This window comes from Vidua macroura, chromosome 39, assembly GCF_024509145.1.
Source record: "Vidua macroura isolate BioBank_ID:100142 chromosome 39, ASM2450914v1, whole genome shotgun sequence".
NCBI lineage: Eukaryota > Metazoa > Chordata > Aves > Passeriformes > Viduidae > Vidua > Vidua macroura.
Genome location: NC_071609.1, coordinates 276,873 through 303,608, shown reverse-complemented (window position 1 = coordinate 303,608; position 26,736 = coordinate 276,873). Strand labels below are relative to the sequence as shown.

At 49.3% G+C, this 26,736-nt stretch overlaps 1 protein-coding gene across 1 annotated transcript in view; it reads left to right on the top strand.

The window, feature by feature from the left end:
* BRD4 (bromodomain containing 4) overlaps nt 1-26,736 on the top strand; it is a 59,028-nt gene that overhangs the window by 28,674 nt on the left and 3,618 nt on the right. Inside the window, 13 exon segments of the mRNA XM_054002296.1 lie at nt 3,394-3,516; nt 3,518-3,604; nt 6,144-6,343; nt 9,224-9,522; nt 10,176-10,283; nt 13,696-13,748; nt 14,858-14,899; nt 14,901-15,189; nt 16,181-16,813; nt 18,177-18,289; nt 19,489-19,654; nt 23,140-23,267; nt 24,357-24,568. Coding sequence (XP_053858271.1) covers nt 3,394-3,516; nt 3,518-3,604; nt 6,144-6,343; nt 9,224-9,522; nt 10,176-10,283; nt 13,696-13,748; nt 14,858-14,899; nt 14,901-15,189; nt 16,181-16,813; nt 18,177-18,289; nt 19,489-19,654; nt 23,140-23,267; nt 24,357-24,568 — 2,453 coding nt within the window.

Here is a 26,736-nt window from a genome sequence, read left to right as displayed (position 1 = left end):
AAAAGAACTTTTAAAAAGGTTACAGAAAAAAAAATTTAAAATGCTGACTCAGCAGAAAAATTTCACCAAATTCACGTTTTTTTTTGTTGTTGAACTGAAGGAAATGGGCTCGGTTTTTCTCCATTTAGGGTCGGTTTTTGGTATTCACAGTAGGATTTACCCCTGCAAAAAAAGAACTTTTTAAAAAGGTTACAGAAAAAAAAAATTTAAAATGCTGACCTCAGCAAAAAAAATTTCACCAAAATTCACGTTTTTTTTTGTTGTTGAACTGAAGGAAAATGGGCTCGGTTTTCTCATTTAGGGTCGGTTTTTGCTTTTCTCAGTAGGACTTACCCCCGCTAAAAAAAAAAGAATTTTTAAAAAAGTTACAGGGAAAAAAAAAAAAAAAGCTGACTCAGCAAGAAAAAAAAAAATTTTAAAATAAAAATAAAATTGGCAGATTTTTGTTGCTGAAGTGAAGGAAATCGCCTCAGTTTTCTTATCTAGGGTTGGTTTTTTTTTTTTTTTTTTGGTTTTCCCAGCAGGATTTATCCCCCTCCCAAAAAAAAAATATATATATATATTAAAAAAATTAAAAAAATTACGTGATAATTTTAAAATGGTGACTCAGCAAAAAATTGCAGGATGTTGTTGTTGAAGGGCAGGAAATGGGCTCGGTTTTATTTCACCTTTTTCCCTTTTAGCTCACTTTCTCCTTGGTTTTCCCTTCATTTTCCCTTTGTTTCTTCCAAATTTCCTACTTGAAACTCAGTTTTATTCAATATTTCTCATTTTCCTCTCTCAGCTCAATTTCTTCCCAATTTCCTCCTTAGTCTCGGTTTTATTTCGTATTTTCATTTTTAGCTCAGTTTTTTTTCTTGGTTTTCCTTAATTTTCCCTGGATTTTTTCTACATTTCCTCCTTTAAGCTCAATTTTTATTTCACGTTTCTCTTTTTCCTGTCCCAGCTCAGTTTCCCCTCAATTTTCCCTGAATTTTCTTCATTTTCCCCTAAATTTTTCTTCATTTTCCCCCAAATTTTCTTACAATTCCGCCCTTTTAACCCAGCTGTTATTTAATATTTCTTCTTTTCCTGTCTCAGCTCAGTTTATTTTCCCTGATTTTTATCTCGTTTCCCCCACATTTCCCTCATTTTTCCCCAATTTTTTCCCCAATTCCTCTTCAGCCCAGCTTTTATTTAATATTTTTCATTTTCCTGTCTCAGTCAGTGAAGATTTTGCCACCAAAATTCCATAAAAAAACTGAATTCTGGCGTTTTTTGGGAATTTATTTGAAGCAAAAAAAAAAAAACCTCAAGGATTTGGGAAAATCCTCGATCCCCGCCGCTCCCAGAGCTCCAAATCCTCCAAAATTCTGATTTTTAACCCAAAAATTCTTTCTGGTGCTCCCCACATCTGGAATTCCAGGTGTTTATTCCCTGAAATTCTGATTTTTCCTGGTTTTTTTTTTTTGCTTTGGGAGGACGGTGGGCCTTGTTTTCTGAAGGAATTAATTAAAAATTAAAAAGAATTTGATCCCAAATCCACATGAAAGATGGAAAATCCAGGTTGGGAAAAATCCTTTGATCGTGGAAGGAAAATCAGAAATTCCAGGGATGTGGAATGAGCAGAGAATTCCTGTAAATCAGAAGGAAAACTGCTAAAATTCAGAAAAAAAATTGAATTAAGGGAAGAATTCCAAGGATGATTTTGCAAAAAAATGGGAAGAAAAAAAAAAAAAGGAGGAATGGGATTGGAAGAAATTTGTGGAATTTTGGAAAAATGAGGAAAAATCAACTCTGGTTGTGCTGGAGCTGGGAAAGAAAATCCCGGGAAAAGCAGCTGCAAATCCAGGAAATTTTAGGAAATCTTGGAATTTCTGGGGTGTTCCTGTAAAAATCCAGCTCAGGTTTAATTGGAGCCGTGGGAATGTGAATTTTGGGATGGATTTAGGAAAATCCAGGAATTTTTTGGTGACTTTTTACGGAATTTATGAGGAGGAAACGCCTGGAAAAAGCAATTCCAGCATGAAATTAAATGAAATTCTGGGGAATTTTCCAACCCCCAGCAGGAGGAAAAGGCAAAATCCAAGCTGAAATCCCAGTTTTTCATTTCCCAAGATTTTTATGGAAAATTGTGATTTTTCTGTGTTTTTCAACTCATTTTCGGGGGAAAACACTGATTTTTGGGATCGAGATGGAAAAAAATAAAAAGTGGATTTTGAGTGTCAGAATCCCAAAAAATGACTCACGGAATCTTGGGAAAGGCCAAGCCTCTGGAATAACTCACCTTCCTGCTTTTTCATGCCCAGAAATTCCCAATTTTGGGGGTTTTCTGAGGAATTTTAGCTTCTGGAAGAGATTTTTGAATCCAAATTGGAATTAAATTGAGTTTTGGGCATAGTAGAAAACAGAAATTAGGTTGTAAAAACTCGAAATGGGGGGAAAAATTTTTTAAAATTAAGGAAAAAATACTTTAAAAATGAGGGAAATCTGTCAAAAATTACGGAAATCTTTTCAGAAGAAAAATTGTTTAAAAATGAGTGGGAATCCTTCCAAATGGTGCTTGAAATCCTTGAGAATGGGATAAAATCCTTCCAAAAAAAAGGGAAAATCCTTCAAAATTGTGGAAAATTCCTTCAAAAAATGACTGAAAATCCTTGAAAATGGAGGGGAAGTTCTTCCAGTGAGTGAGAGGTCCTGGAATGGGACGAAGAGGAGCAGTGGGCCTGTGAATCCGTGGTGGAATTGAGGCTGGAGAAGACCTCGAAAATCATGGAGTCAACCAAAGATGGTCCAAGAAGATCCAAAAGAACTTGGAAAACGCAGGTTTAAAATGAGAAATTGAGGAAAATTCTACCTTTTTTTTTTCCTCCAAAACCATTTTGGAGATGGTTGAGCTCTCCAGTGGGAATCCATGGTTGGAATTGAGGTTGGAAAAGAACCTCGAAAATCACGGAGTCGACCCAAAGATGATCCAAAAAGATCCAGAAGAACTCCAGAATGTGGAAGATGCAGTTTTTAAATGAGAAACTGAGGAAATCCTCTGAATTTTTCCCCCAACACCACCTTGGAGATGGTTGAGATCTCCAGTGGGAATCCATGGTGGAGCCTCTAAGATCATCAAATCTACTGAAGGTGATCCAAGAAGATCCAGAAGATCTCAAGAACCTGAAAGTTGCAGTTTTTTAAACGAGAAAGTAAACGAGTAAATCCCCTAAATTTTCCCCTAAATCCGCCTTGGAGAGAGTCAGAATTCCAAGAAACTCCCAAGATTTCAGGACCCGTCCCCGTTGTCCGGTGTGTCGACCCCTTGTGTAGAACCCACCAGTCCGTAGGGTCCCCCATTTTGGAGACGCCCCCGAGGCCGCGGTGCCGACCCCGGCGTCACTTCCCGCCCGTTCCCTGTGATTCCAGGACGTGTTCGAGATGCGCTTTGCCAAGATGCCGGACGAGCCGGAGGAGCCGGTGATCCCCGCCTCGTCCCCGGTGGTGGTCCCGCCCCCCACCAAGGTGGCCCCGCCGTCGTCCAGCGACAGCAAGCAGCGACAGCTCCTCCGACAGCGACAGCTCCTCCGACGACTCCGAGGAGGAGCGGGCGCAGCGCTTGGCCGAGCTCCAGGAGCAGGTACGGGATGGCCCAAGGCTCCTTCCGGTGGGGTTGGGCGGGCTTGGGGTCACGGCTGGAGGGTCATGGAGGTCCCACGACCGCCAGCTCCAGAGGCAACAGAATCCTTGGGTTTGCTGAGCTTAAACGGTTTTGTCGACCCAAAATCGTTGGGTTTGTCAGCCTGGAATCGTTGGGTTTGTTGACCTGGAATCGTTGGGTTTGTTGACCCGGAATCGTTGGGTTTGTCGACCCAGAATCGTTGGGTTTGTCGACCTGGAATCGTTGGGTTTGTCGACCCAGAATCGTTGGGTTTGTCAACCTGGAATCGTTGGGTTTGTCGACCCGGAATCGTTTGGGTTTGTCAACCTGGAATTGTTTGGGTTTGTCAACCTGGAATCGTTGGGTTTGTCAACCTGGAATCGTTGGGTTTGTCTATCCAGAATCGTTGGGTTGTCGACCTGGAATCGTTGGGTTTGTCTACCCAGAATCGTTGGGTTTGTCAACCTGGAATCGTTGGGTTTGTCGACCCAAAGTCGTTGGGTTTGTCGACCTGAAATTGTTGGGTTTGTCGACCCAAAGTCGTTGGGTTTGTCAACTCGGAATCATTGGGTTTGTTGACCCAAAGTTGTTGGGTCAACCTGAAATTCGTTGGGTATGTTGACCCAAAGTTGGTAGTTTGTTTACCTAAGATTTTTGAGTTGACCCAAAATTGTTGGGTTTGTTGACCCAAAGTTGTTTGGTTTTAACTGAAAACGGTTGGCTTTGTTGACCCAGGATTGTTGGCTTTGTTGCTCCAAAACGGTTGGGTTGGTTGACCTAAAGTTGTGTTGGGTTGACCCAAAAATGTTGGGTTTGTTGACTCAAAATCCTTGGTTCGACCCAAAATCCGTGAGTTTGTTGACCTGAAAGCATTGGGTTGACCCAAAATTGTTTGGTTTGTTGGCCTAAATTCTTTGGGTTCATTGAACCTAAAATCAATGAGTTGGTTGGCCTGGAGATGTTGAGTTGACCCAAAATCATTGGGTTTGTTGATCCAAAACTCAATGACCAGGTGGGGTCATGGGTCGGGTCTGATGACCCTGAACGTCTCCATGGAACCATTGGAGGTGACACTCAGTGACCGGGTGGGGTCAGTCATGGGTTGGGTTTGATGACCTTGGAGGTGTCCGTGGAACCACTGGAGGTGACATCAGTGACTAGGTGGGGTCAATCAAAGGTCAGATTTGATGACCTTGGAGGTGTCCATGGAACCACTGAAGATGACACTCAGTGACCGGGTGGGGTCAGTCATGGGTTGGGTTGATGACCTTGGAGGTGTCCATGGAAAGACTGGACACTGGGCTGGCTGAGAAGGATTGGGTCAGTCCAAGATGGGATCTGATGACCTTGGAGGTGTCCATGGAACCATTGGAGGTGACACTCAGCAGGTGAGAGTCAGTCATCGGTCAGATTTTATGACCTTGGAGGTGTCCATGGAACCATTGGAGGTGACACTTAGTGACCAGGTGAGGTCAATCAAAGGTGAGATTTGATGACCCTGGAGGTGTCCATGGATCCCCTGGCCATCGATCTGGGTCACCAGCAGGGGTTGGACGATCCCAGGTTGTGATCGATGACCCTGGAGATGTCCATGGATCCCCTGGCCATCGATCTGGGTGACCAGTGGGGGTTGGACAATCCCAGGTTGTGATCGATGACCCTGAGATGTCCATGGATCCCCTGGCCGTTGATCTGGGTCACCATGGGGGTTGGACAATCCCAGGCTGCGATCGATGACCCTGGAGATGTCCATGGATCCCCTGGCCATTGATCTGGGTGACCGGGGGCGGGGGTTGGACTAATCCCAGGCTGTGATCGATGACCTTGGGGATGTCCATGGATCCCCTGGCCATCGATCTGGGTCACCATGGGGGTTGGACAATCCCAGGCTGCCTTCGATGACCCTGGAGGTGTCCATGGATCCCCTGGCCATCGATCTGGGTGACCAGCAGGGGTTGGACAATCCCAGGCTGCGATCGGTGACCCCTGGAGATGTCCATGGATTCTCTGGCCATCCATCTGGGTCACCCGGGCAGGGTTGGACAATCCCAGGTTGTGATCGATGACCCTGGAGGTGTCCATGGATCCCCTGGCCATTGATCTGGGTCACCGGGGCAGGGTTGGACAATCCCAGGCTGCGATCGATGACCCTGGAGGTGTCCATGGATCCCCTGGCCATTGATCTGGGTGACCAGCAGGGGGTTGGACAATCCCAGGCTGCGATCGTGACCCTGGAGGTGTCCATGGATCCCCTGGCCGTTGATCTGGGTGACCAGCAGGGGTTGGACAATCCCAGGCTGCGATCGATGACCCTTGGAGGTGACCTTGGATCCCCTGGCCATTGATCTGGGTGACCAGTGGGGGTTGGGACAACCCCTGGTTGTGATCAATGACCCTGGAGGTGACCTTGGCGTGGACGCAGCTCTGGCTGCGACGCCGGGGCTCAGTCCGAGGTGGGCTCTGACCCCCTGGAGATGTTCTCCAAGCTGCCATCGCCAACGTTGCCCGTTGCCCGCAGCTCAAGGCCGTGCACGAGCAGCTGGCGGCGCTGTCCCAGCCCCAGCAGAACAAACCAAAGATGAAGGAGAAGGACAAGAAGGAGAAGAAGAAGGAGAAGCACAAAAAGAAGGAGGAGCTGGAGGACGCCAAGAAGAGCAAAGCCAAGGAGCCGCCGCCCAAGAAGGCCAAGAAGAGCAACAGCAACAGCAGCGCCTCCAGGTGGGCCCTTCCCACAATTCCCTGGGGCACTCTGGGGATTTCCCCGGTGCTAATTAAGGTAATTAACACCTGGGTTCTTAATGAGGGACCTCGTGGCCCCAGGTGAGGGGTGGGGTTGAGCCCAGCCCTGAGATCAGCTCGGGGTTTGGGGCTGATTCTTCTCCGTGGCTGCTGGGGACACCTGGCGTGGGCAGCTGGAGCCGGGCTTTGGGTGGCCAGGAGCGAATTAAACTCAGCTTTGGGTGTGCAGGAGCAGATAAACTCAGCTTTGGGTATCCAGGAGCGAATTAAACTCAGCTTTGGGTATCCAGGAGCGAATTAAACTCAGCTTTGGGTGGCCAGGAGCAGATTAAACTTGGCTTTGGGTGTGCAGGAGCGAATTAAACTCAGCTTTGGGTATCCAGGAGCAGATTAAACTCAGCTTTGGGTGTGCAGGAGCAGATAAACTCAGCTTTGGGTATCCAGGAGCAGATTAAACTCAGCTTTGGGTATCCAGGAGCAGATTAAACTCAGCTTTGGGTATCCAGGAGCGAATTAAACTCAGCTTTGGGTATCCAGGAGCAGATTAAACTCAGCTTTGGGTATCCAGGAGCAGATTAAACTCAGCTTTGGGTATCCAGGAGCAGATTAAACTCAGCTTTGGGTATCCAGGAGCAGATTAAACTCAGCTTTGGGTGTGCAGGAGCGAATTAAACTCAGCTTTGGTGTGCAGGAGCAGATTAAACTCAGTTTTGGGTGTGCCAGGAGCAGATTAAACTCAGCTTTGGGTGTGCAGGAGCGAATTAAACTCAGCTTTGGGTGTGCAGGAGCAAATTAAACTCAGCTTTGGTGTGCAGGAGCGAATTAAACTCAGCTTTGGGTGTGCAGGAGCAGATTAAACTCAGCTTTGGGTGTGCAGGAGCAGATTAGAACTCAGCTTTGGGTGTGCCAGGAACAGATTAAACTCAGCTTTGGGTGTGCAGGAGCAGATTAAACTCAGCTTTGGGTGTGCAGGAACAGATTAAACTCAGCTTTGGGTGTGCAGGAGCAGATTAAACTCAGCTTTGGGTGTGCCAGGAACAGATTAAACTCAGCTTTGGGTGTGCCAGGAACAGATTAAACTCAGCTTTGGGTGTGCAGGAGCAAATTAAACTCAGCTTTGGGTGTGCAGGAGCAAATTAAACTCAGCTTTGGGTGTGCAGGAGCAAATTAAACTCAGTTTTGGGTGTGCAGGAGCAGATTAAACTCAGCTTTGGGTGTGCAGGAGCAGATTAAACTCAGCTTTGGGTTGTGCAGGAGCAGATTAAACTCAGCTTTGGGTGTGCAGGAGCAGATAAACTCAGCTTTGGGTGTGCAGGAGCAGATTAAACTCAGCTTTGGGTGTGCAGGAGCAGATAAACTCAGCTTTGGGTGTGCAGGAGCGAATTAAACTCAGCTTTGGGTGTGCAGGAGCGAATTAAACTCAGCTTTGGGTGTCCAAGAGAAGCTTGAGCTCAGCTTTGGGTGCTCAAGAGAAGCTTGAGCTCAGCTTTGGGTGTCCAGGTGGAGCTTGGTCAAGACCATCTTGATCTCACCTCGGATCTCCAAACATTTTAAGCTCAACTTTCCACCTCAACTCCCACCTGAGCTTCACGTCAAAGCCACACCCAACAAAGCCACTCGTTCTTAGGATAAAAACTGAATTTTCTCCAGCTCCTGTGGGTTAGGGCCAGGTTTAGGGCATGCCTAGGTCAGATTTAGGCCAGGTTTTTAGAATCTAAAATGCCATTTTTTGGTCCTGTGAGCAGCAAGAAGGAGCCAGCAGTGAAGTTCTCCATGTCCTGTGAGTTAGGGCTGGGTTTAGGGCAGGTTTAAGTCTAAAACCCTATTTTTTTGGTCGTGGGTGAGCAGCAAGAAGGGGCTGGTGGCACTCAGGTCCTCCAGATCCTGTGTGTTAGGACCAGTTTAGGTTGGGTTCAGGCCTAAACCACCATCTTTTGTTGGTGCAAGCAGTAAGAAGGGCCCGGTGGCACTCAGGTTCTGCAGATCCTGTGTGTTAGGACCAGTTTAGGCTGGGTTTAGGCTGGGTTTAGGCTGGGTTTTAGGCCTGAACCACCATCTTCTGTCGTTGTGAGCAGCAAGAAGGAGCTGGTGGCATTCAGGTTCTCCAGATCCTGTGTGTTAGGACCAGTTTAGGTTGGGTTTAGGCCGGGTTTAGGCTGCGTTTAGGCCTGAACCACCATCTTTTGTTGTTGTGAGCAGCAAGAAGGAGCTGGTGGCACTCAGGTTCTCCAGATCCTGTGTGTTAGGACCAGTTTAGGTTGGGTTCAGGCCTAAACCACCATCTTTTGTTGGTGCAAGCAGTAAGAAGGGCCCGGTGGCACTCAGGTTCTGCAGATCCTGTGTGTTAGGACCAGTTTAGGCTGGGTTTAGGCCGGGTTTAGGCTGGGTTTAGGCCGGGTTTAGGCTGGGTTTAGGCCTAAACCACCATCTTCTGTCGTTGTGAGCAGCAAGAAGGGCCCGGGTGGCACTCAGGTCCTCCAGATCCTGTGTGTTAGGACCAGTTTAGGCTGGGTTTAGGCCGGGTTTAGGCTGGGTTTAGGCCGGGTTTAGGCTGGGTTTAGGCCTGAACCACCATCTTCTGTCGTTGTGAGCAGCAGGAAGGAGCCGGTGGCACTCAGGTTCTCCAGATCCTGTGTGTTAGGACCAGTTTAATTTGGGTTTAGACTGAGTTTAGGCCGGGTTTAGGCTGGGTTTAGGCCTGAACCACCATCTTTTGTTGTTGTGAGCAGCAAGAAGGAGCTGGTGGCACTCAGGTTCTGCAGATCCTGTGTGTTAGGACCAGTTTAATTTGGGCTTAGACTGAGTTTAGGCCGGGTTTAGGCTGGGTTTAGGCCTGAACCACCATCTTTTGTCGAGCAGCAAGAAGGAGCCGGCGCCGGTGAAGCCCAGCAAAGCCGCGCCCGCCTACGAGTCGGAGGAGGAGGAGAAGTGCAAGCCCATGTCCTACGAGGAGAAGCGCCAGCTCAGCCTGGACATCAACAAACTGCCCGGCGAGAAGCTGGGCCGGGTCGTGCACATCATCCAGTCCCGCGAGCCCTCGCTCAAGAACTCCAACCCCGACGAGATCGAGATCGACTTCGAGACGCTGAAGCCGTCGACGCTGCGCGAGCTCGAGCGTTACGTCACCTCCTGCCTGCGCAAGAAGAGGAAACCCCCAGGTACTTCCAAATCCCCCAAACCGGGGCTTCGTAGCCGGATTTTCCCGTGGTTTTATTGCCGGGGGTTGGGGTTTTTGGGGAGGTTTTGGAGGTGTTTCCGCCTCGCCGAGATGGCGGCGGGTGGGATTCAAAATGGCGGCCGCTGCAGGCCCCGCTTTATTTGTAACAATTGAAGATTTTATTTTAAAGTTTCAGTATTTTTTGAGTGCACATCAGCCACAGCCCAGTTAGAATGAACCAGTTGGGTTTAGGACCAACTGTTGGGTTTAGAGCCAACAAGGTGAGACAAACCAATGAATTTAGAACCAACCAGTTGAGTTTAGGACCAACTAGTTGGGTTTAGAACCAACCAGTTGGGTTTGGGATAAACTAGTTGAGTTTGGGATGACCCAGTTGGGTTTAGGATGACCCAGTTGAGTTTAGGACCAACCAGGTGGGTTTAGAACCAACCTGTTGAGTTCAGGATGACCCAGTTGAGTTTAGGACCAACCAGTTGGGTTTAGAACCAACCAGTTGAGTTCACGATGACCCAGTTGAGTTTGGGATGACCCAGTTGAGATGCCCTGGTTGACTTTAGGCCAAACCAGTTGGGTTGAGGCAGTCGATCCCCCGTTAACGCCCCCGCGGTGACGCCTTCCCGTTGTTCCCGGCAGAGAAGCTCGACGTCCTGGCCGGCTCCTCCAAGCTCAAGGGATTCTCGTCGTCGGAGTCGGAATCCAGCAGCGAGTCGAGCTCTTCCGACAGCGACGAGTCGGACTCAGGTTAGCGCTTCCCGCCTTTCCCGACCTTTTCCGGACAAATAAACTCGATTTCATTCCTGCCTTCGCCGTCCATTCTTCTTTGGGGAAGCCTTTGGAATTTCCTGACCCCATTCCGTGATTTTTTTTTTTTTCCTGTTTTTTTTTTTTTTTTTGTAATAATCCTGGAGCGAGCGCCGTGGGAGGGTTGGCTTGGTAGGGTTGGGGTGTTTTTTTTGGTTGGTTTTTTTTTTGGGGGGAAAATGGGAATTACGGTGGAGCCGTCGGGAGCGTTGTGTGGAGATGGAGGGGTGGGATTTTGTGGAGAAAAAGATGGAGGGAAAGGGATTTTATGGAGAAAAATGGGATTTTATGGAGAAAAAAAGATGGAGCAGATGGGATTTTTTGGAGAAAAAAGATGGAGGGAAAGGGATTTTATGGAGAAAAATGGGATTTTATGGAGAAAAAAAGATGGAGCAGATGGGATTTTATGGAGAAAAGAATGGAAGAAATGGGATTTTTTGGAGCAAAAAAGATGGAGGGAAAGGGATTTTATGCAAAAAATTGGATTTTATGGAGGAAAAAGATGGAGTAGATGGGATTTTATGGGAAAAAAAAGGTGGAGGGAAAGGGATTTGATGGAAGGAAAGAGATTTTATGGAGGAAAAAGAGGGAGGGAAAAGGATTTTTTGGATAAAAAGATCGAAGGAATGGGACTTTGTAGAAAAAAGAGGGATTTTATGGATAAAAACATGGAGGGAAAGGGATTTTATGGGAAAAATGAAATTTTATGATGGAAAAATTGAGGGAATCGGATTTTACAGATTTAAAAAATTGGGGAAATGAGATTTTAGGGATAAATCATGGAGGAAATGGGACTTTAGGGATAAATCCCTTCTTATTTTATGGCTCCAGGTGGATTTGAGATCTGGGATCTGGAGGAAAAATTGGATTTTGAGGGAATTTGGAATTCCAAGTCCCCGGCGTCGCTCCCTGCGCCTCCCTGGGGATAAAATCCCGATTTTTCCTGGGTATTATCCCAAATTTTCCCAATTTCCGCCTTTTCGCGCTCCCCGTGGATTTGAGATTTCTTCCCATCCTAAAATCTGAGGTTGAGCCGGGCTTAACTCCAGGAAATGGGAAGGGTTTGGTGGCTCCAGTGCTGGAAAATCCCGTGGAAATATTCGGGATTGAATTCCAGAGCGGGTCAGGTGTGGGAAGGGAGCAGAAATCCAAAAAAAAAAATCCCCCCAAAAAAAGAAGGAAAAAAAAAAAATTTCCAAAAATGTCCCCAAAAACTCCAGGATTGAGCCGGATCTGGTGGCGATTCCCGGGAATTTTCCAGGATAAATCCAGAATTGGGAAACTTTGAACATTTTTACGTTTTTTTTAGTACAATTTTCAGGAGTTTTCCATAAATTTTGGGGTTTTGTTGGAATTTTCCATAAATTTTTGGCGGTTTTGTTGGAATTTTTAGGTCTGACTTAGGAATGGGAAAATCCAAGGATTTGGTGCTAAATTCTTCCCTGGATTTATCCTTTAAATCCTATTTTTATCAGGTTTTTCCTGATTTTTGCCTGATTTTCCATCAAATCCACCAGAATTAACAGAATTGGGCTCCTCCCAAACCCAGAGCCTTAATTTTTCCAAAGGAAATGGTCGTTGGAAACAGAAAAACCTGGAAAAGGCATTTTTTAGGGATGAATTTCACTCCCAAAACCACCAAATCCAGATGTTTTTTCCCAGAAAACTTCGATCTGCCCCAAATATTTTCCAGAAATTCGTTGATTTTTTTTTTGCTCCTTTTCCCAAGATTTCTCAGCCTTGGAAGCACCAATTCCTCACTCCGTCAAAAACCTGGAAAATCGGATCCGTTGGATGTTTTGAAATAATAAAAGCCATAAAAGGACTCCAAAAATTCTCTTTTTTCATGAATTTTACCTCAGGATGTGGGAATTTGGATCCGTCCGTCGGCGTTTCGCTCTTTGGGTGGGAATAAAATCAGGATTTTGGGGAAAATTTGGGAAAAATCCCAGAAATCCACGTGGCCGTGCCTGGATTTGACCTTTCTGCCCCAAAATCACCTGGAAGTGACTTTTCCATCAATCCCGGATTTTATCCCCGTGGATTCGGGGTTGAAGGTTCATCCATGGGTTGGGTTGGGATCTCCAAATTCCAGGACGATCCTTCTGGGAACGCGATTCCGACTCGGATCCGACAGCCGGGGAGGAAGTTTGGGATCATCCTTGGGTTGAAATCCTTGGGATCTTCTTGTGGACCAGAAAATTCCAACTGGGACCCAAAATCTGTGCTGAAATTTGGGATCATCCTTGGATTGGGATCTCCAAATTCCAGGATCATCCTACTGGACTAGAAAATTCCAGTTGGCGATGAAGGTTGGGATCATCTTGGATCTCCAAAATCCAGGGCGATCCCTCTGGGAACACGATTCCAACTGAGACCCAACAGCCGGTGATGAAAGTTGGGATCATCCTGGGTTGGGATGTCCAGGATCTCCAGGTGATCTCCATGGAACCCCGCGATTCCGACTGGGAGCCAAAATCGGTGATTGAGTTTGGGATCATCCTTGGGTTGAAATCCTTGGGATCTCCTTCTGGGCCAAGAAATTCCAACTGGGACCCAAAGTCTGCGTGATGGAGTTTGGGGTCGTCCTTGGGTTGGGATCCCTGGAATCTTCTTCTGGACCTCGCGATTCCGACTGGGACCCGATAGCTGGGAATGAAGGTTGGAATCATCCTTGGGATCTCCAAAATCCAGGATGTTCCTTCTGGGAATGTGATTCCGACTGGGATCAAGCACCGGCAGAGGAATTCGGGATCATCTTTGGGTTGAAATCCTTGCAATCTTTTTCTGGACGTCGTGATTCCGACTTGGATCAACAATTGGTGATGAAGGTTGGGATCATCCTTGAGTTGGGATCTCCAGAATCCAGGATGATCCTTCTGGACCTCGTGATTCCGACTGGGACCAACAACCAGCGATGGAATTTGGGATCATCTTTGGGTTGAAATCCTTGGGATTTTCTTTTGGACCTCGCGATTCCAACTGGGACCCAAAATTGGCGATGGAATTTGGGATCACCCTTGGGTTGAAATCCTTGGAATCTCCTGGGAACGCGGTTCCAGCCGGGATCCAACACCGGCGATGAATTTTGCCAAGGTTCTCCCTCTGGAGCAGCGACATTCCCGGGATACCCGGTCCTGTTTAATCCATGGATTTTCTTGGCCGTTGGATCTTTTTCCAACAATTTTCCCTCTTTTCTTTTTTTGGCGGCAAAATCCCCGATCCCAGAAATCCCAGGGGAATTCCAATCAATCCCTGGGGAATTCCCGCCCCGTTCCCGATCGGTGCCGTCGGGTTCATCCGGAGCCGTTCCCAAATTAATTTTGTTTCTTCTCCCATTTATTTTTGGCAGAAATGGCGCCGAAGTTGAAGAAAAAAGGGCACTCAGGGCGGGAGCAGAAAAAGGTAGGAATGGGATTGGGATTGTGATTAGATCTGTGGGGTTGGATCCATGCATTGGGTTGGGTTGGGTTGGGTTGGGATCTGTGGATTGGGTTGGGTTGGGATCCATGGGTTGGGGTTGGATCCATGGATTGGGGTTGGCTTGGTGTTGGATACGTGGATTTGGATTTGATCCATGGATTGGGATGAGATCCATGGATTGGGATTAGATTGGGATTGGATCCATTAATTGGGATTGGATCCATTAATTGGATTAGAGTTGGATCCATGGATTGGGATGGGATCCATGGATTGGGATTGGATCCATTAATTGGGTTGGGATGGGATCCATCAATTGGGATTGGACCCATGAATTGGATTAGGGTTGGATCCATGGATTGGGATGGGATCGACGGATTGAGATTGGATCGATGCATTGGGATTAGATTGGGATTGGATCCATGGATTGGGATGGGATCGGTAGTTTCGATGAGCAAAAGCCATTTTGATGACCAAAAGCCATTTTGATGACACAGAACAACATTTTGGTGACCAAAACCACATTGGGATGACCCAAGAGGTCGTTTCGATGACCAGAAAAGTCCCTTTGGTGGCCCAGGAGTTCATTTTTGAGGTCTAAAACTGCGTTTGGATGACCCAAGAGTCATTTTGGTGACCCAAAAGCCATTTAGATGACCCACAAGGGCCTTTGATGACCTAAGAGAGCATTTCAACGACCAGAACTGCATTTTGATGACCCAGAAGATCATTTCCATGACCAAAAAGCCATTTTGATGACCAAGGAGGCCATTTCAGTGACCAAAAAACCATTTCGATGACCAAGTTGGGCATTTTGGTGACCTAGGAGAGAATTTACGTGACCGGAAAGCCATTTTGGTGACCCATGAGGTCATTTTGGCGTCCAAACTCACATTTTGACGACCAAAAGACCATTTTGGTGTCCAAACCCACATTTTGATGACCCAAGAGGTCAATTTGACGACCAAACCACCAGTTTTGGTGACCAATGAGAACATTTTGATGACCCCAGGAGCTCACTTCCATACCCAAACCCCCATTTTGACGTCCCACCAGAACATCTCCACCCTTTCTAACTCCTCCCTCTTCAACAGCACCACCACCACCACCACCAACCGGCGCCGGCACCGCCGCAACCCCCCTCCGGCGCCGCCGCAGCCCGTCCCGCCGGCGCTGCAGCCGCCGCAGCCGCCGCCCGTCCCGCAGCCCGCGGCGCCCCTGAAGGCGTCGCCGCCGCCGCCCTTCGTCCCCGCCCAGGTGCCCGTCCTGGAGCACCCCTTGCCGGGGACCATGTTCGACACCATGGCCCATTTTGGCCAACCCATCCTGCACCTGCCCCAGCCCGAGCTGCCCCCGCCTCACCTGCCCCCGGCGCCCGAGCACAGCACCCCCCCCCACCTCAACCAGCACGTGGTGTCTCCTCCAGGTGAGCTGGGACACGGCCTGGCTGGGAGATGGGAGCTTCTCGGGTCTTGGTGTCCACCATGGGCTTGTTGGGGTGTCCCAAAATCCCAGAGGATGGTGGTAGATGGGGGGAAAGGGAGGTTCTTGGGTCTTGGTGTCCACCGTGGGCTTGTTGGGATGTCCCAAAATCCCAGAGGATGGTGGTAGATGGGGGAAAAGGGAGGTTCTTGGGTCTTGGTGTCCACCGTGGTCTTGTTGGGGTGTCCCAAAATCCCAGAGGATGAGGATGGTGGTAGATTGGGGAAAGGGAGGTTCTTGGGTCTTGGTGTCCACCATGGGCTTGTTGGGATGTCCCAAAATCCCAGAGGATGGTGGTAGATGGGGAAAAGGGAGGTTCTTGGGTCTTGGTGTCCACCGTGGTCTTGTTGGGATGTCCCAAGAGGAAGAGGATGGTGGTGGGTGGGATTTGGGGTCTTCTGGAAGGGGGTGGATGGGGAAAGGGAGGTTCTTGGCACTTGGTGTCCACCAGGGGCTTGTTGGGGTGTCCCGAGAGGAAGAGGATGATGGTAGATAGGGGAAAGGGAGGTTCTTGGGTCTTGGTGTCCATCATGGGCTTGTTGGGATGTCCCAAAATCCCAGAGGATGAGGATGGTGATAGACGGGAGAAAAGGGAGGTTCTTGGGCCTTGGTGTCCACCATGGGCTTGTTGGGATGTCCCAAAAGGAAGAGGATGGTGGTGGGTATGGTTTTTTTCATTCTTGATGTCCGCCATGGTCTTGCTGGGATGTCCCAACATCTCAGAGGAAGAGGATGGTGGTTGGCGGGGTTGGTTCCTTCTGGAAGGTGATGGGGTGGGATTGGGAGGTGATGGACCATCCCATGGAAGTTCTCCTGGTTTCACCACCGTGTCCTTCCTGGGACATCCCAGAAGAAGACAGCACGGGGTGGGACTGGGGGTGACGGACCACGCCCCGCCAGTTCTCCTGACCTCCCCACGTGTCCTTCCTCCGCAGCTTTGCACAACGCTCTGCCTCAGCAGCCCTCGAGGCCCAGCAACCGGGCGGCGGCGCTGCCCCCGAAGCCGCCGCGGCCGCCGGCCGTGTCCCCGGCGCTGCCGCCGCAGCCGCCGCCGCAGCCGCTGCTCCCGCAGCCGCCGCTGCCGCAGCCGCCGCAGGTGCTGCTGGAGGACGAGGAGCCGCCGGCGCCGCCGGTGCCGCCGCCGGTGCCGCCGCCAGTGCCGCCGCCGCCGCACCACAACCTCCCCCTGAGCACCAGCCAGATGCAGCTGTACCTGCAGCAGCTGCAGAAAGTGCAGCCGCAGACTCCGCTTCTCCCTTCAGTGAAGGTCCAGTCGCAGCCGGCGCCGCAGCCGCAGCCGCCGCCGCCTCCCCCGGCGCTGCCGCCGCCGCCGGCGCATCCCGCGGTGCAGCCGCTGCAGCCGCCTCCGCCGCCGCCGCGCCCGCTGCACCTGCAGCCCCTGCCCTTCCCGTCGCACCTGGCGCAGCCGCCGGCGCCGCCGCAGCAGCAGCAGGCGCAGCAGCCGCAGCCGGCGCCGCCGCAGCCGCAGGCGGCGCCGGCAAAACCGCAGCAGGTCATCCAGCACCACCCGTCACCGCGGCACCACAAAGCGGACCCCTACGGCACCGGTGAGCGGCGGCTGCCGGAGCCAGGACGGACACACGGACGGTGGAGGGATGGATGGATGGATGATGGATGGATGGATGATGGATGGATGATGGATGGGTGATGGATGATGGATGGATGATGGATGATGGATGGATGATGGATGATGGATGATGGATGGATGATGGATGATGGATGGATGGATGATGGATGGATGGATGGATGGATGATGGATGGATGATGGATGATGGATGGATGGATGGATGGATGGATGATGGATGGATGGATGGATGATGGATGATGGATGGATGATGGATGGATGGATGATGGATGGATGATGGATGGATGGACAGACAGATGATGGATGGATGATGAGGAAGGGTGGAATGGAATCACCCAGCGAGGGCTCGGCACATCAGGGATCTGTAGGTGTTTGAGGGTGTTGAGGATCTCCAGGTGTTGGGTATCTTGAGTAATGGAGGATCTCCAGGTTTTGGGGTTCTTGAGCAATGGCGGATCTCAAGGATGTCCAGTTTTTGAGAATCTCTAGAATTTCCAGTTTTTCAGGATCTTCAGTTTTTGAGGATCTCAAAATACTCAAGGTCTCGAGGATCTCCAGTTTTTGGGGCTCTTGAGTTACTGAAGATCTCAAGGATCTCCAGTTGTTAAGGATCTCAGGGATCTCCAGGTGTTGAGGGTCTTGAGTTGTTGAGGATTTCAAGGATATTGAGATCTGAGGATCTCCGGTTTTTGAGGGTCTCGGGTTCTTAAGGATCTCCAGATTTTGAGCATTTGGGGTTCTTGAGGATCACAAGGATCTCCAGTTTTTTGATGTCCCTCAGGAACATCTTGAGGTTCTTTGAGGAAACTCCAATGTTCCTCAAGTACATTTTGGGTTTTTTTGAGAAAACCTTGATGTTCCTCAAGAATATTTTAGGGTTCTTTGAGGAAACCCTGATGTCCCTCAAGGACATTTTGGGGTTTTTTAAGGAAACCATGATGTTCCTTAAGAACATTTTGGAGTTCTTTAAGAAAATCCCGATGTTCAGGGACATTTTGGGGGTTTTTGAGAAAACCTTGATGTTCCTCAAGAACATTTTGGGATTCTTTGAGGAAACCTTGATGTTCCTCAAGAACATTTTGGGATTCTTTGAGGAAACCTTGATGTTCCTCAAGAACATTTTGGGATTCTTTGAGGAAACCTTGATGTTCCTCAAGGACATTTTGGGGTTTTTTAAGGAAACCTTGATGTTCCTCGAGGACACTTTAGGGTTCTTTGGGGCCATCCTGGGATTTTTGGGGGACGCGCCGGGGCCGGTGGCGGTGGCGGCGGCGCGGTGACGGTGACGGTGACGACGCTGACTGACCGGTGCCCACCTGTTGCAGGTCACCTGCGGGAAGCCCCTTCCCCTCTCATGATGCCTTCCCCACAGATGCCGCCTTTCCAGGGCCTCGTGCCTCAGTCGCCCCCTCAGCAAAACATCCAGCCAAAAAAACAGGTGAAAGAACGGGATTTGGGATTTGGGATTTGGGGGTCAGGTGAAAGAATGGGATTTGGGGTTTGGGGTTTGGGGTTTTGGGATCAGGTGAAAAAGCAGGATTCGGGATTTGGGGTTTGGGGTTTGGGGTCAGGTGAAAAAAATAAGATTTGGGATTTGGGGTTTTGTGATTTGAGATCAGGTGAAAGAACAGGGTTTGGGGTTTGGGATCAGGTGAAAGAACAGGATTTGGGATTTGGGATTTTGGGATTTGGGGTCAGGGGAAAAAATGGCATTTGGGGATCCACAGGAGTTGCGAGCAGTATCAGGGTCAGGATCAGGATTGGGGTCAGGATTTTGGGATCAATCCTGATCCTTAATTTCCACAGGAATTGCGAGCGGTGTCTCAGGATCAGGATTGGGGTTGGGGTTGGGATTTTGGGATGGATCCTGATCCCGAATTTCCATGGCAGGAGTTGCGAGCAGCCTCGTTATCAGGATTGGGGTTGGAGTTGGGATTTTGGGATGGATCCTGATCCCAGATTTCCACAGGAATTGTGAGCAGCCTCGTTATCAGGATTGGGGTTGGGATTTTGGGATGGATCCTGATCCCAGATTTCCACAGGAATTGTGAGCAGCCTCGTTATCAGGATTGGGGTTGGGATTTTGGGATGGATCCTGATCCCAGATTTCCGCAGGAATTGCGAGCGGTGTTTCAGGATCAAGTCTGAGGTCAGGATCAGGATTGGGGTTGGGATTTTGGGATGGATCCTGATCCCGAATTTCCATGGCAGGAATTGCGAGCGGTGCCTCAGGATGAAGACTGAGGTCAGGATTGGGGTTGGAGTCGGGATTTTGGGATGGATCCTGATCCCGAATTTCCATGGCAGGAGTTGCGAGCAGCCTCGTTATCAGGATTGGGGTTGGAGTTGGGATTTTGGGATGGATCCTGATCCCAGATTTCTGCAGGAATTGCAAGCAGCCTCGTTATCAGGATTGGGGTTGGAGTTGGGATTTTGGGATGGATCCTGATCCCAGATTTCCGCAGGAATTGCGAGCAGTGCCTCAGGATGAAGACTGAGGTCAGGATTGGGGTTGGAGTCGGGATTTTGGGATGGATCCTGATCCCAGATTTCCACAGGAATTGCGAGCGGCCTCGTTATCAGGATTGGGGTTGGAGTTGGGATTTTGGGATGGATCCTGATCCCAGATTTCCGCAGGAATTGCGAGCGGCCTCGGTGGTGCAGTCGCAGCCGCTGGGGGGGGGGAAGGAGGAGAAGCTGCACTCGCCCGTGATCCGCACCGAGACCTTCAGCCCCCCCCTGCGCCAGGAGCCCCCCAAGGGCCACCCCGAGGGCATCAAAGCGGCCCCGCACCTCCCCCAGCGTGAGTGCGGCACCCCGAAACTCCCCGGCCGTGGGAGACCCCAAAAAAACAAAAAAAAAACCCCAAAAAACCCCATAAAAATCCCATAAAACGTCATGGGGAGAGAGGAAAACCCAAAGAAAATCTCTTCAAATCTCACAGGGAGGGAAAAAAAACGTAAAGAATCCCATAAGGTTTTGTAGGGAGGGGAAAAAAAACCCAAAAAAATCCCATAAAGTTCTGTAGGGAGGGGAAAAAAAAACCAAAAGAATCCCATAAAGTTTTATAGGGAGGGAAAAAAAATCCCAAAAAGTTTTGTAGGGAGGGAAAAAAAAAAAAACAAAAAAATCCCATAAAGTTCTGTAGGGAGGGAAAAAAAAAAAACCAAAAAAATCCCATAAGGTTTTATAGGGAGGGAAAAAAACCCCAAAAAAATCCCAAAAAGTTTTATAGGGAGGGAAAAAAAATCCCAAGAAGTTTTGTAGGGAGGGGAAAAAAACCCAAAAAATCCCAAAAAGTTTTATAGGGAGGGAAAAAAAATCCCAAAAAATCCCAAAAAGTTTTATAGGGAGGGAAAAAAAATCCCAAAAAGTTTTATAGGGAGGGGAAAAAAAAACCCAAAAAAATCCCATAAGGTTTTATAGGGAGGGAAAAAAAATCCCAAAAAGTTTTGTAGGGAGGGGAAAAAACCCAAAAAAATCCCATAAAGTTTTGTAGGGAGGGAGAAAAAAACCCAAAAAAATCCCAAAAAGTTTTGTAGGGAGGGGAAAAAAACCCCAAAAAAATCCCATAAAGTTTTGTAGGGAGGGAAAAAAAAAACCCCAAAAAATCCCATAAGGTTTTATAGGGAGGGAAAAAAACCCCAAAAAAATCCCAGAAGTTTTATAGGGAGGGAAAAAAAATCCCAAAAAGTTTTGTAGGGAGCGGAAAAAACCCCAAAAAAATCCCATAAAGTTCTGTAGGGAGGGGAAAAAAACCCCAAAAAAATCCCAAAAAGTTTTATAGGGAGGGAAAAAAAAATCCCAAAAAGTTTTGTAGGGAGGGGAAAAAAACCCCAAAAAAATCCCATGAAGTTCTGTAGGGAGGGGAAAAAAAACCCAAAAAAATCCCAAAAAGTTTTATAGGGAGGGAAAAAAAATCCCAAAAAGTTTTGTAGGGAGGGGAAAAAAAACCCAAAAAAATCCCATAAAGTTCTGTAGGGAGGGGAAAAAAAACCCAAAAGAATCCCATAAAGTTTTGTAGGGAGGGAAAAAAAAAAAAAAACAAAAAATCCCATAAGGTTTTATAGGGAGGGAAAAAAACCCCAAAAAAAATCCCAAAAAGTTTTATAGGGAGGGAAAAAAAATCCCATAAAGTTTTGTAGGGAGGGGAAAAAAACCCAAAAAAATCCCATAAAGTTTTGTAGGGAGGGAAAAAAAAACCCCAATAGAATCCCAAAAAGTTTTATAGGGAGGGAAAAAAAATCCCAAAAAGTTTTGTAGGGAGGGGAAAAAAACCCAAAAAAATCCCATAAGGTTTTGTAGGGAGGGAAAAAAAAAAACCCAAAAGAATCCCATAAAGTTTTGTAGGGAGGGAAAAAAACCCCAAAAAAATCCCATAAACTTTTGTAGGGAGGGAAAAAAACCCAAAAAAATCCCAGAAGTTTTATAGGGAGGGAAAAAAAATCCCAAAAAGTTTTGTAGGGAGGGGAAAAAAACCCCAAAAAAATCCCAAAAAGTTTTGTAGGGAGGGGAAAAAAAACCCAAAAAAATCCCAAAAAGTTTTGTAGGGAGGGAAAAAAAAAAAACCCAAAAAAATCCCAAAAAGTTTTGTAGGGAGGATAAAAAAAACCCAAAAAAATCCCATAAAATTTCATGGGGAAGGGGAAAAACCCCAAAAAACTCCAGTGTGGGAATGAGACCCCCAACATCCCCCCAAATCTTGGGGTCGGAATTCCTGATTTTGAGGTGTCAATCCCCAGAATTCCCAATTTTTGGGATGAGACCCCCCCCCCCGATCCCAAATTTTGGGCTTTCAGGGCTGGAGCTGAAGCCCCTGGAGGGGGCAGGACCCCGACCCACCCCAATTTTGGGGTCAGAATCCCCAAGTTTTGGGTCAAAATTCCCAATTTTGGGGTGTCAATCCCCAGAATTCCCAATTTTGGGGTCAGAATTCCCAATTTTGGGGCCATAAACCCCCAGAATTCCCCATTTTTGGGGTCAGAATTCCCAATTTTTGGGGTCAGAATTCCCAATTTTGGGTTCAGAATTCCCAATTTGGGGGCCATAAACCCCCAGAATTCCCCATTTTTGGGGTCAGAATTCCCAGTTTTGGGGTCAGAATTCCCAATTTTGGGTTCAGAATTCCCAATTTTGGGGCCATAAACCCCCAGAATTCCCCATTTTTGGGGTCAGAATTCCCAATTTTGGGTTCAGAATTCCCAATTTTGGGGCCATAAACCCCCAGAATTCCCCATTTTTGGGGTCAGAATTCCCAGTTTTGGGTTCAGAATTCCCAATTTTGGGTTCAGAATTCCCAATTTTGGGGCCATAAACCCCCAGAATTCCCCATTTTTGGGGTCAGAATTCCCAGTTTTGGGTTCAGAATTCCCAGTTTTGGGTTCAGAATTCCCAATTTTGGGGTCAGAATTCCCGATTTTGGGGTCAGAATTCCCAGTTTTGGGGTCAGAATTCCCAATTTTGGGGCCATAAACCCCCAGAATTCCCCATTTTTGGGGTCAGAATTCCCAATTTTGGGTTCAGAATTCCCAATTTTGGGGCCATAAACCCCCAGAATTCCCCATTTTTGGGGTCAGAATTCCCAGTTTTGGGTTCAGAATTCCCAATTTTGGGTTCAGAATTCCCAATTTTGGGGCCATAAACCCCCAGAATTCCCCATTTTTGGGGTCAGAATTCCCAGTTTTGGGTTCAGAATTCCCAATTTTGGGGCCATAAACCCCCAGAATTCCCCATTTTTGGGGTCAGAATTCCCAGTTTTGGGTTCAGAATTCCCAATTTTGGGTTCAGAATTCCCAATTTTGGGGCCATAAACCCCCAGAATTCCCCATTTTTGGGGTCAGAATTCCCAGTTTTGGGGTCAGAATTCCCAATTTTGGGTTCAGAATTCCCAGTTTTGGGGCCATAAACCCCCAGAATTCCCCATTTTTGGGGTCAGAATTCCCAATTTTTGGGGTCAGAATTCCCAATTTTGGGTTCAGAATTCCCAATTTTGGGGCCATAAACCCCCAGAATTCCCAATTTTTGGGGTCAGAATTCCCAGTTTTGGGTTCAGAATTCCCAATTTTAGGTTCAGAATTCCCGATTTTTGGGATGGGACCCCCCTGATCCCGGATTTTGGGCTTGCAGGGCCGGAGCTGAAGCCCCTGGAGGGGGCGGGACCCCAACCCAATTTTGGGGCTATAAACCCCCAGAATTCCCAATTTTTGGGTTCAGAATTCCCAATTTTGGGTTCAGAATTCCCGATTTTTTGGGATGGGACCCCCCTGATCCCGGATTTTGGGCTTGCAGGGCCGGAGCTGAAGCCCCTGGAGGGGGCGGGACCCCGGCCCGTGATCCGCCCCCCGGAGCAAGCCCCGCCCCCCCCGGACAAGGAGCGGCAGAAGGCGGAGCCCAAAACGCCCGTGGCCCCAAAAAAGGTAAAAATGCCCAAAAATGGTAAAAATACCCAAAAAAGGTAAAAAACCCCAAAAAAGGTAAAAAGACACAAAAAAGGTAAGAAGACCAAAAAAGGTAAAAAAGCCCAAAAAAGGTAAAAAAGCCCAAAAAAGGCAAAAAAGCCCAAAATTCCCGAGGGACCTCCCAGAAGGGTCACCTTGGACACCTGGGATTGGGGGGGGTTGGGATTTTGGGCGCTCCTGCCCCAAAAATGGGGTTTGGGATCTCCAGAAGGGCTGGAGGAGCTCCAGGGTTGGGTTTTGGAGGAGCTCCTGAGGTGCCACCACGTTCAGGGAGGGTTTGGAGGTCCCAAGGAACCTGGAGGAGCTCCAGAACTGGATCTGGGAGCTTCCAGAGGTTCTTCCGTGAGGTCCCACCAGGTTCAGGGAGGGGTGGGATCCAGTGGGACCTGGAGAGCTCCAGGATTGGGTCTCAGAGAACCCCCTGAGATCCCACCAGGCTGAGGGACCTGAGGAACTCCAGGTTTGGATTTCAGAGAACCTCCTGAGATCCCACCAGGCTGAGGGACCTGAGGAACTCCAGGTTTGGGTCTCAGAGAACCCCCTGAGATCCCACCAGGCTGAGGGACCTGGAGAGCTCCAGGTTTGGATCTCAGAGAGCCTCCTGAGATCCCACCAGGCTGAGGGACCTGAGGAACTCCAGGTTTGGATTTCAGAGAACCTCCTGAGATCCCACCAGGCTGAGGGACCTGGAGAGCTCCAGGTTTGGATCTCAGAGAACCTCCTGAGATCCCACCAGGCTGAGGGACCTGAGGAACTCCAGGTTTGGATCTCAGCCTCCTGAGATCCCACCAGGCTGAGGAACTCCAGGGATGGGTCTGGGAGAACCTCCTGAGATCCCACCAGGCTGAGGAACTCCAGGGATGGGTCTGGGAGAACCTCCTGAGATCCCACCAGCCTGAGCGATCTCCAGGACTGGCTCCAGTTCCTCAGGACGAAGCCATTGGAGGATCCCATGGAGGCCACCACGGCTCTGGTGGATCCTGGTGGATCCCAGACCCCGCGGTGACCCCGTGGTGACCCCACGGTGACCCCGTGTCTCTCCGGCAGGACCTGAAGATCAAGAACATGGGCTCGTGGGCGTCGCTGGTGCAGAAGCACCCGGCGGCGCCGGCGGCGGCGGCCAAGTCGTCGAGCGACTCCTTCGAGCAGTTCAAGCGCGCGGCGCGCGAGAAGGAGGAGCGCGAGAAGGCCCTCAAGGCCCAGGCCGAGCAGGTGGAGCGCGAGAAGGAGCGGCTCAGGAGGGAGCAGGAGAGGATGAGGTGAGGACACGGCCCCGGCCACCGCGGCCACCGGCACGGGCGGCTGCAGGAACATCAGCAGAGACACCAGAGACACCAGAGACAGCACCAGAGACGTCACAGACACCACCAACACCAGCAGAGAGACCACCAGGAACATCACAAACACCACCAGTAACACCACCAACACCACCAGAGACACCACAAACATCAGCAGAGACAGCACAGACACCACCAGAGACACCAGAGACACCACCAGACACACCAGAGACACCAGAGACACCACCAGAGACATCACAAACACCACCAGAGACACCACAGACACCACCAGAGACACCACAGACACCACCAGAGACATCACAGACACCACCAGACACACCAGAGACACCAGAGACACCACCAGAGACATCACAAACACCACCAGAGACACCACAGACACCACCAGAGACACCACAGACACCACCAGAGACATCACAGACACCACCAGAGACACCACAGACACCACCAGAGACATCACAGACACCACCAGAGACATCACAGACACCACCAGGAACAGCAGGAACATCACAAACACCACCAGAGACAGCACCAGAGAACCCACAAACACCAGCAGAGACACCACAAACACCACCAGACACACCAGAGACACTACCAGAGACACAACAAACACCACCGGAGACACCAGGAACACCACCAGAGACATCACAGACACCACCAGGAACAGCAGGAACATCACAGACACCACCAGAGACACCACAGACACCACCAGAGACATCACAAACACCACCAGAGACATCACAGACACCACCAGAGACACCACAGACACCACCAGAGACATCACAGACACCACCAGGAACAGCAGGAACATCACAAACACCACCAGAGACACCAGGAACACCACCAGAGACAGCACCAGGAACAGCAGGCACACCACCAGAGACACCACAAACACCACCAGAGACACCAGGAAGAGCAGGAGCACCAGCAGAGGCATCGCAAACACCACCAGGAACACCACAAACACCACCAGAGACACCACAGACACCACCAGATAGAGCACAAACACCACCACAGACACCACAAACACCACCAGCAACACCAGAAGCACCACCAGAGACACCACAAACACCACCAGGAACATCAGGAACACCACAAACACCACCAGGAACACCGGAAGTGCCACCAGGAACATCAGGAACACCACAGACACCACCAGAGACACCATAAACACCACCAGAAACACTAGAGCCACCACCAGGAACATCACAACCATCATCACATCCACCAGAACCATCACCAGGAACTGCACAGACACCATCAGCAACACCACAAACACCACCAGGAACACCATGAACACCACCAGGAACATCAAAACCATCATCAGATCCACCATAACCATCACCAGGAACACCACAAACACCACCACAGACACCACAAACACTACCAGGAACACCAGAAACACCACCAGAGACACCATGAACACCACCAGGAACATCAGAACCATCACCAGATCCACCAGAACCATCACCAGGAACTGCACAGACACCACCTGTGACACCACAAGCACCACCAGGAACACCAGAACCATCGTCAGATCCATCATAACCATCACCGGGAACACCACAAACACCACCAGAGACAACAGAAACACCACCAGGAACATCAGAAGCACCACCAGGAATACCTCCAACACCACCAGAGACACCACCAACACCACCAGGAACACCACAAACACCACCAGGAACACCACAGACACCACCAGGAATACCTCCAACACCACCAGGAACACCACAAACACCACCAGGAACACCACAGACACCACCACAGACACCACAAACACCACCAGGAACATCAGAACCATCACCAGAGCCACCAGAACCATCACCAGGAGCTCCACAGACACTGCTGGGCACTCCTGCTATGCCCTGACCCCATTGCCACGTTTCCTCACTTGTGTCCGGCTCATGGTCACTGTGGTCACTCAGTGGTCACTCATGGTCACTCAGTGGTCACTGTGGTCACTCAATGGTCACTGTGGTCACTCAGTGGTCACTCATGGTCACTCAGTGGTCACTCTGGTCACTGCAGGAGCCGGGAGGACGAGGACGCCCTGGAGCAGGCGCGGCGGGTGCACGAGGAGGTTCTAGAGCAGTGCAGGGTTCCTGGTCACTCAATGGTCACTGTGGTCA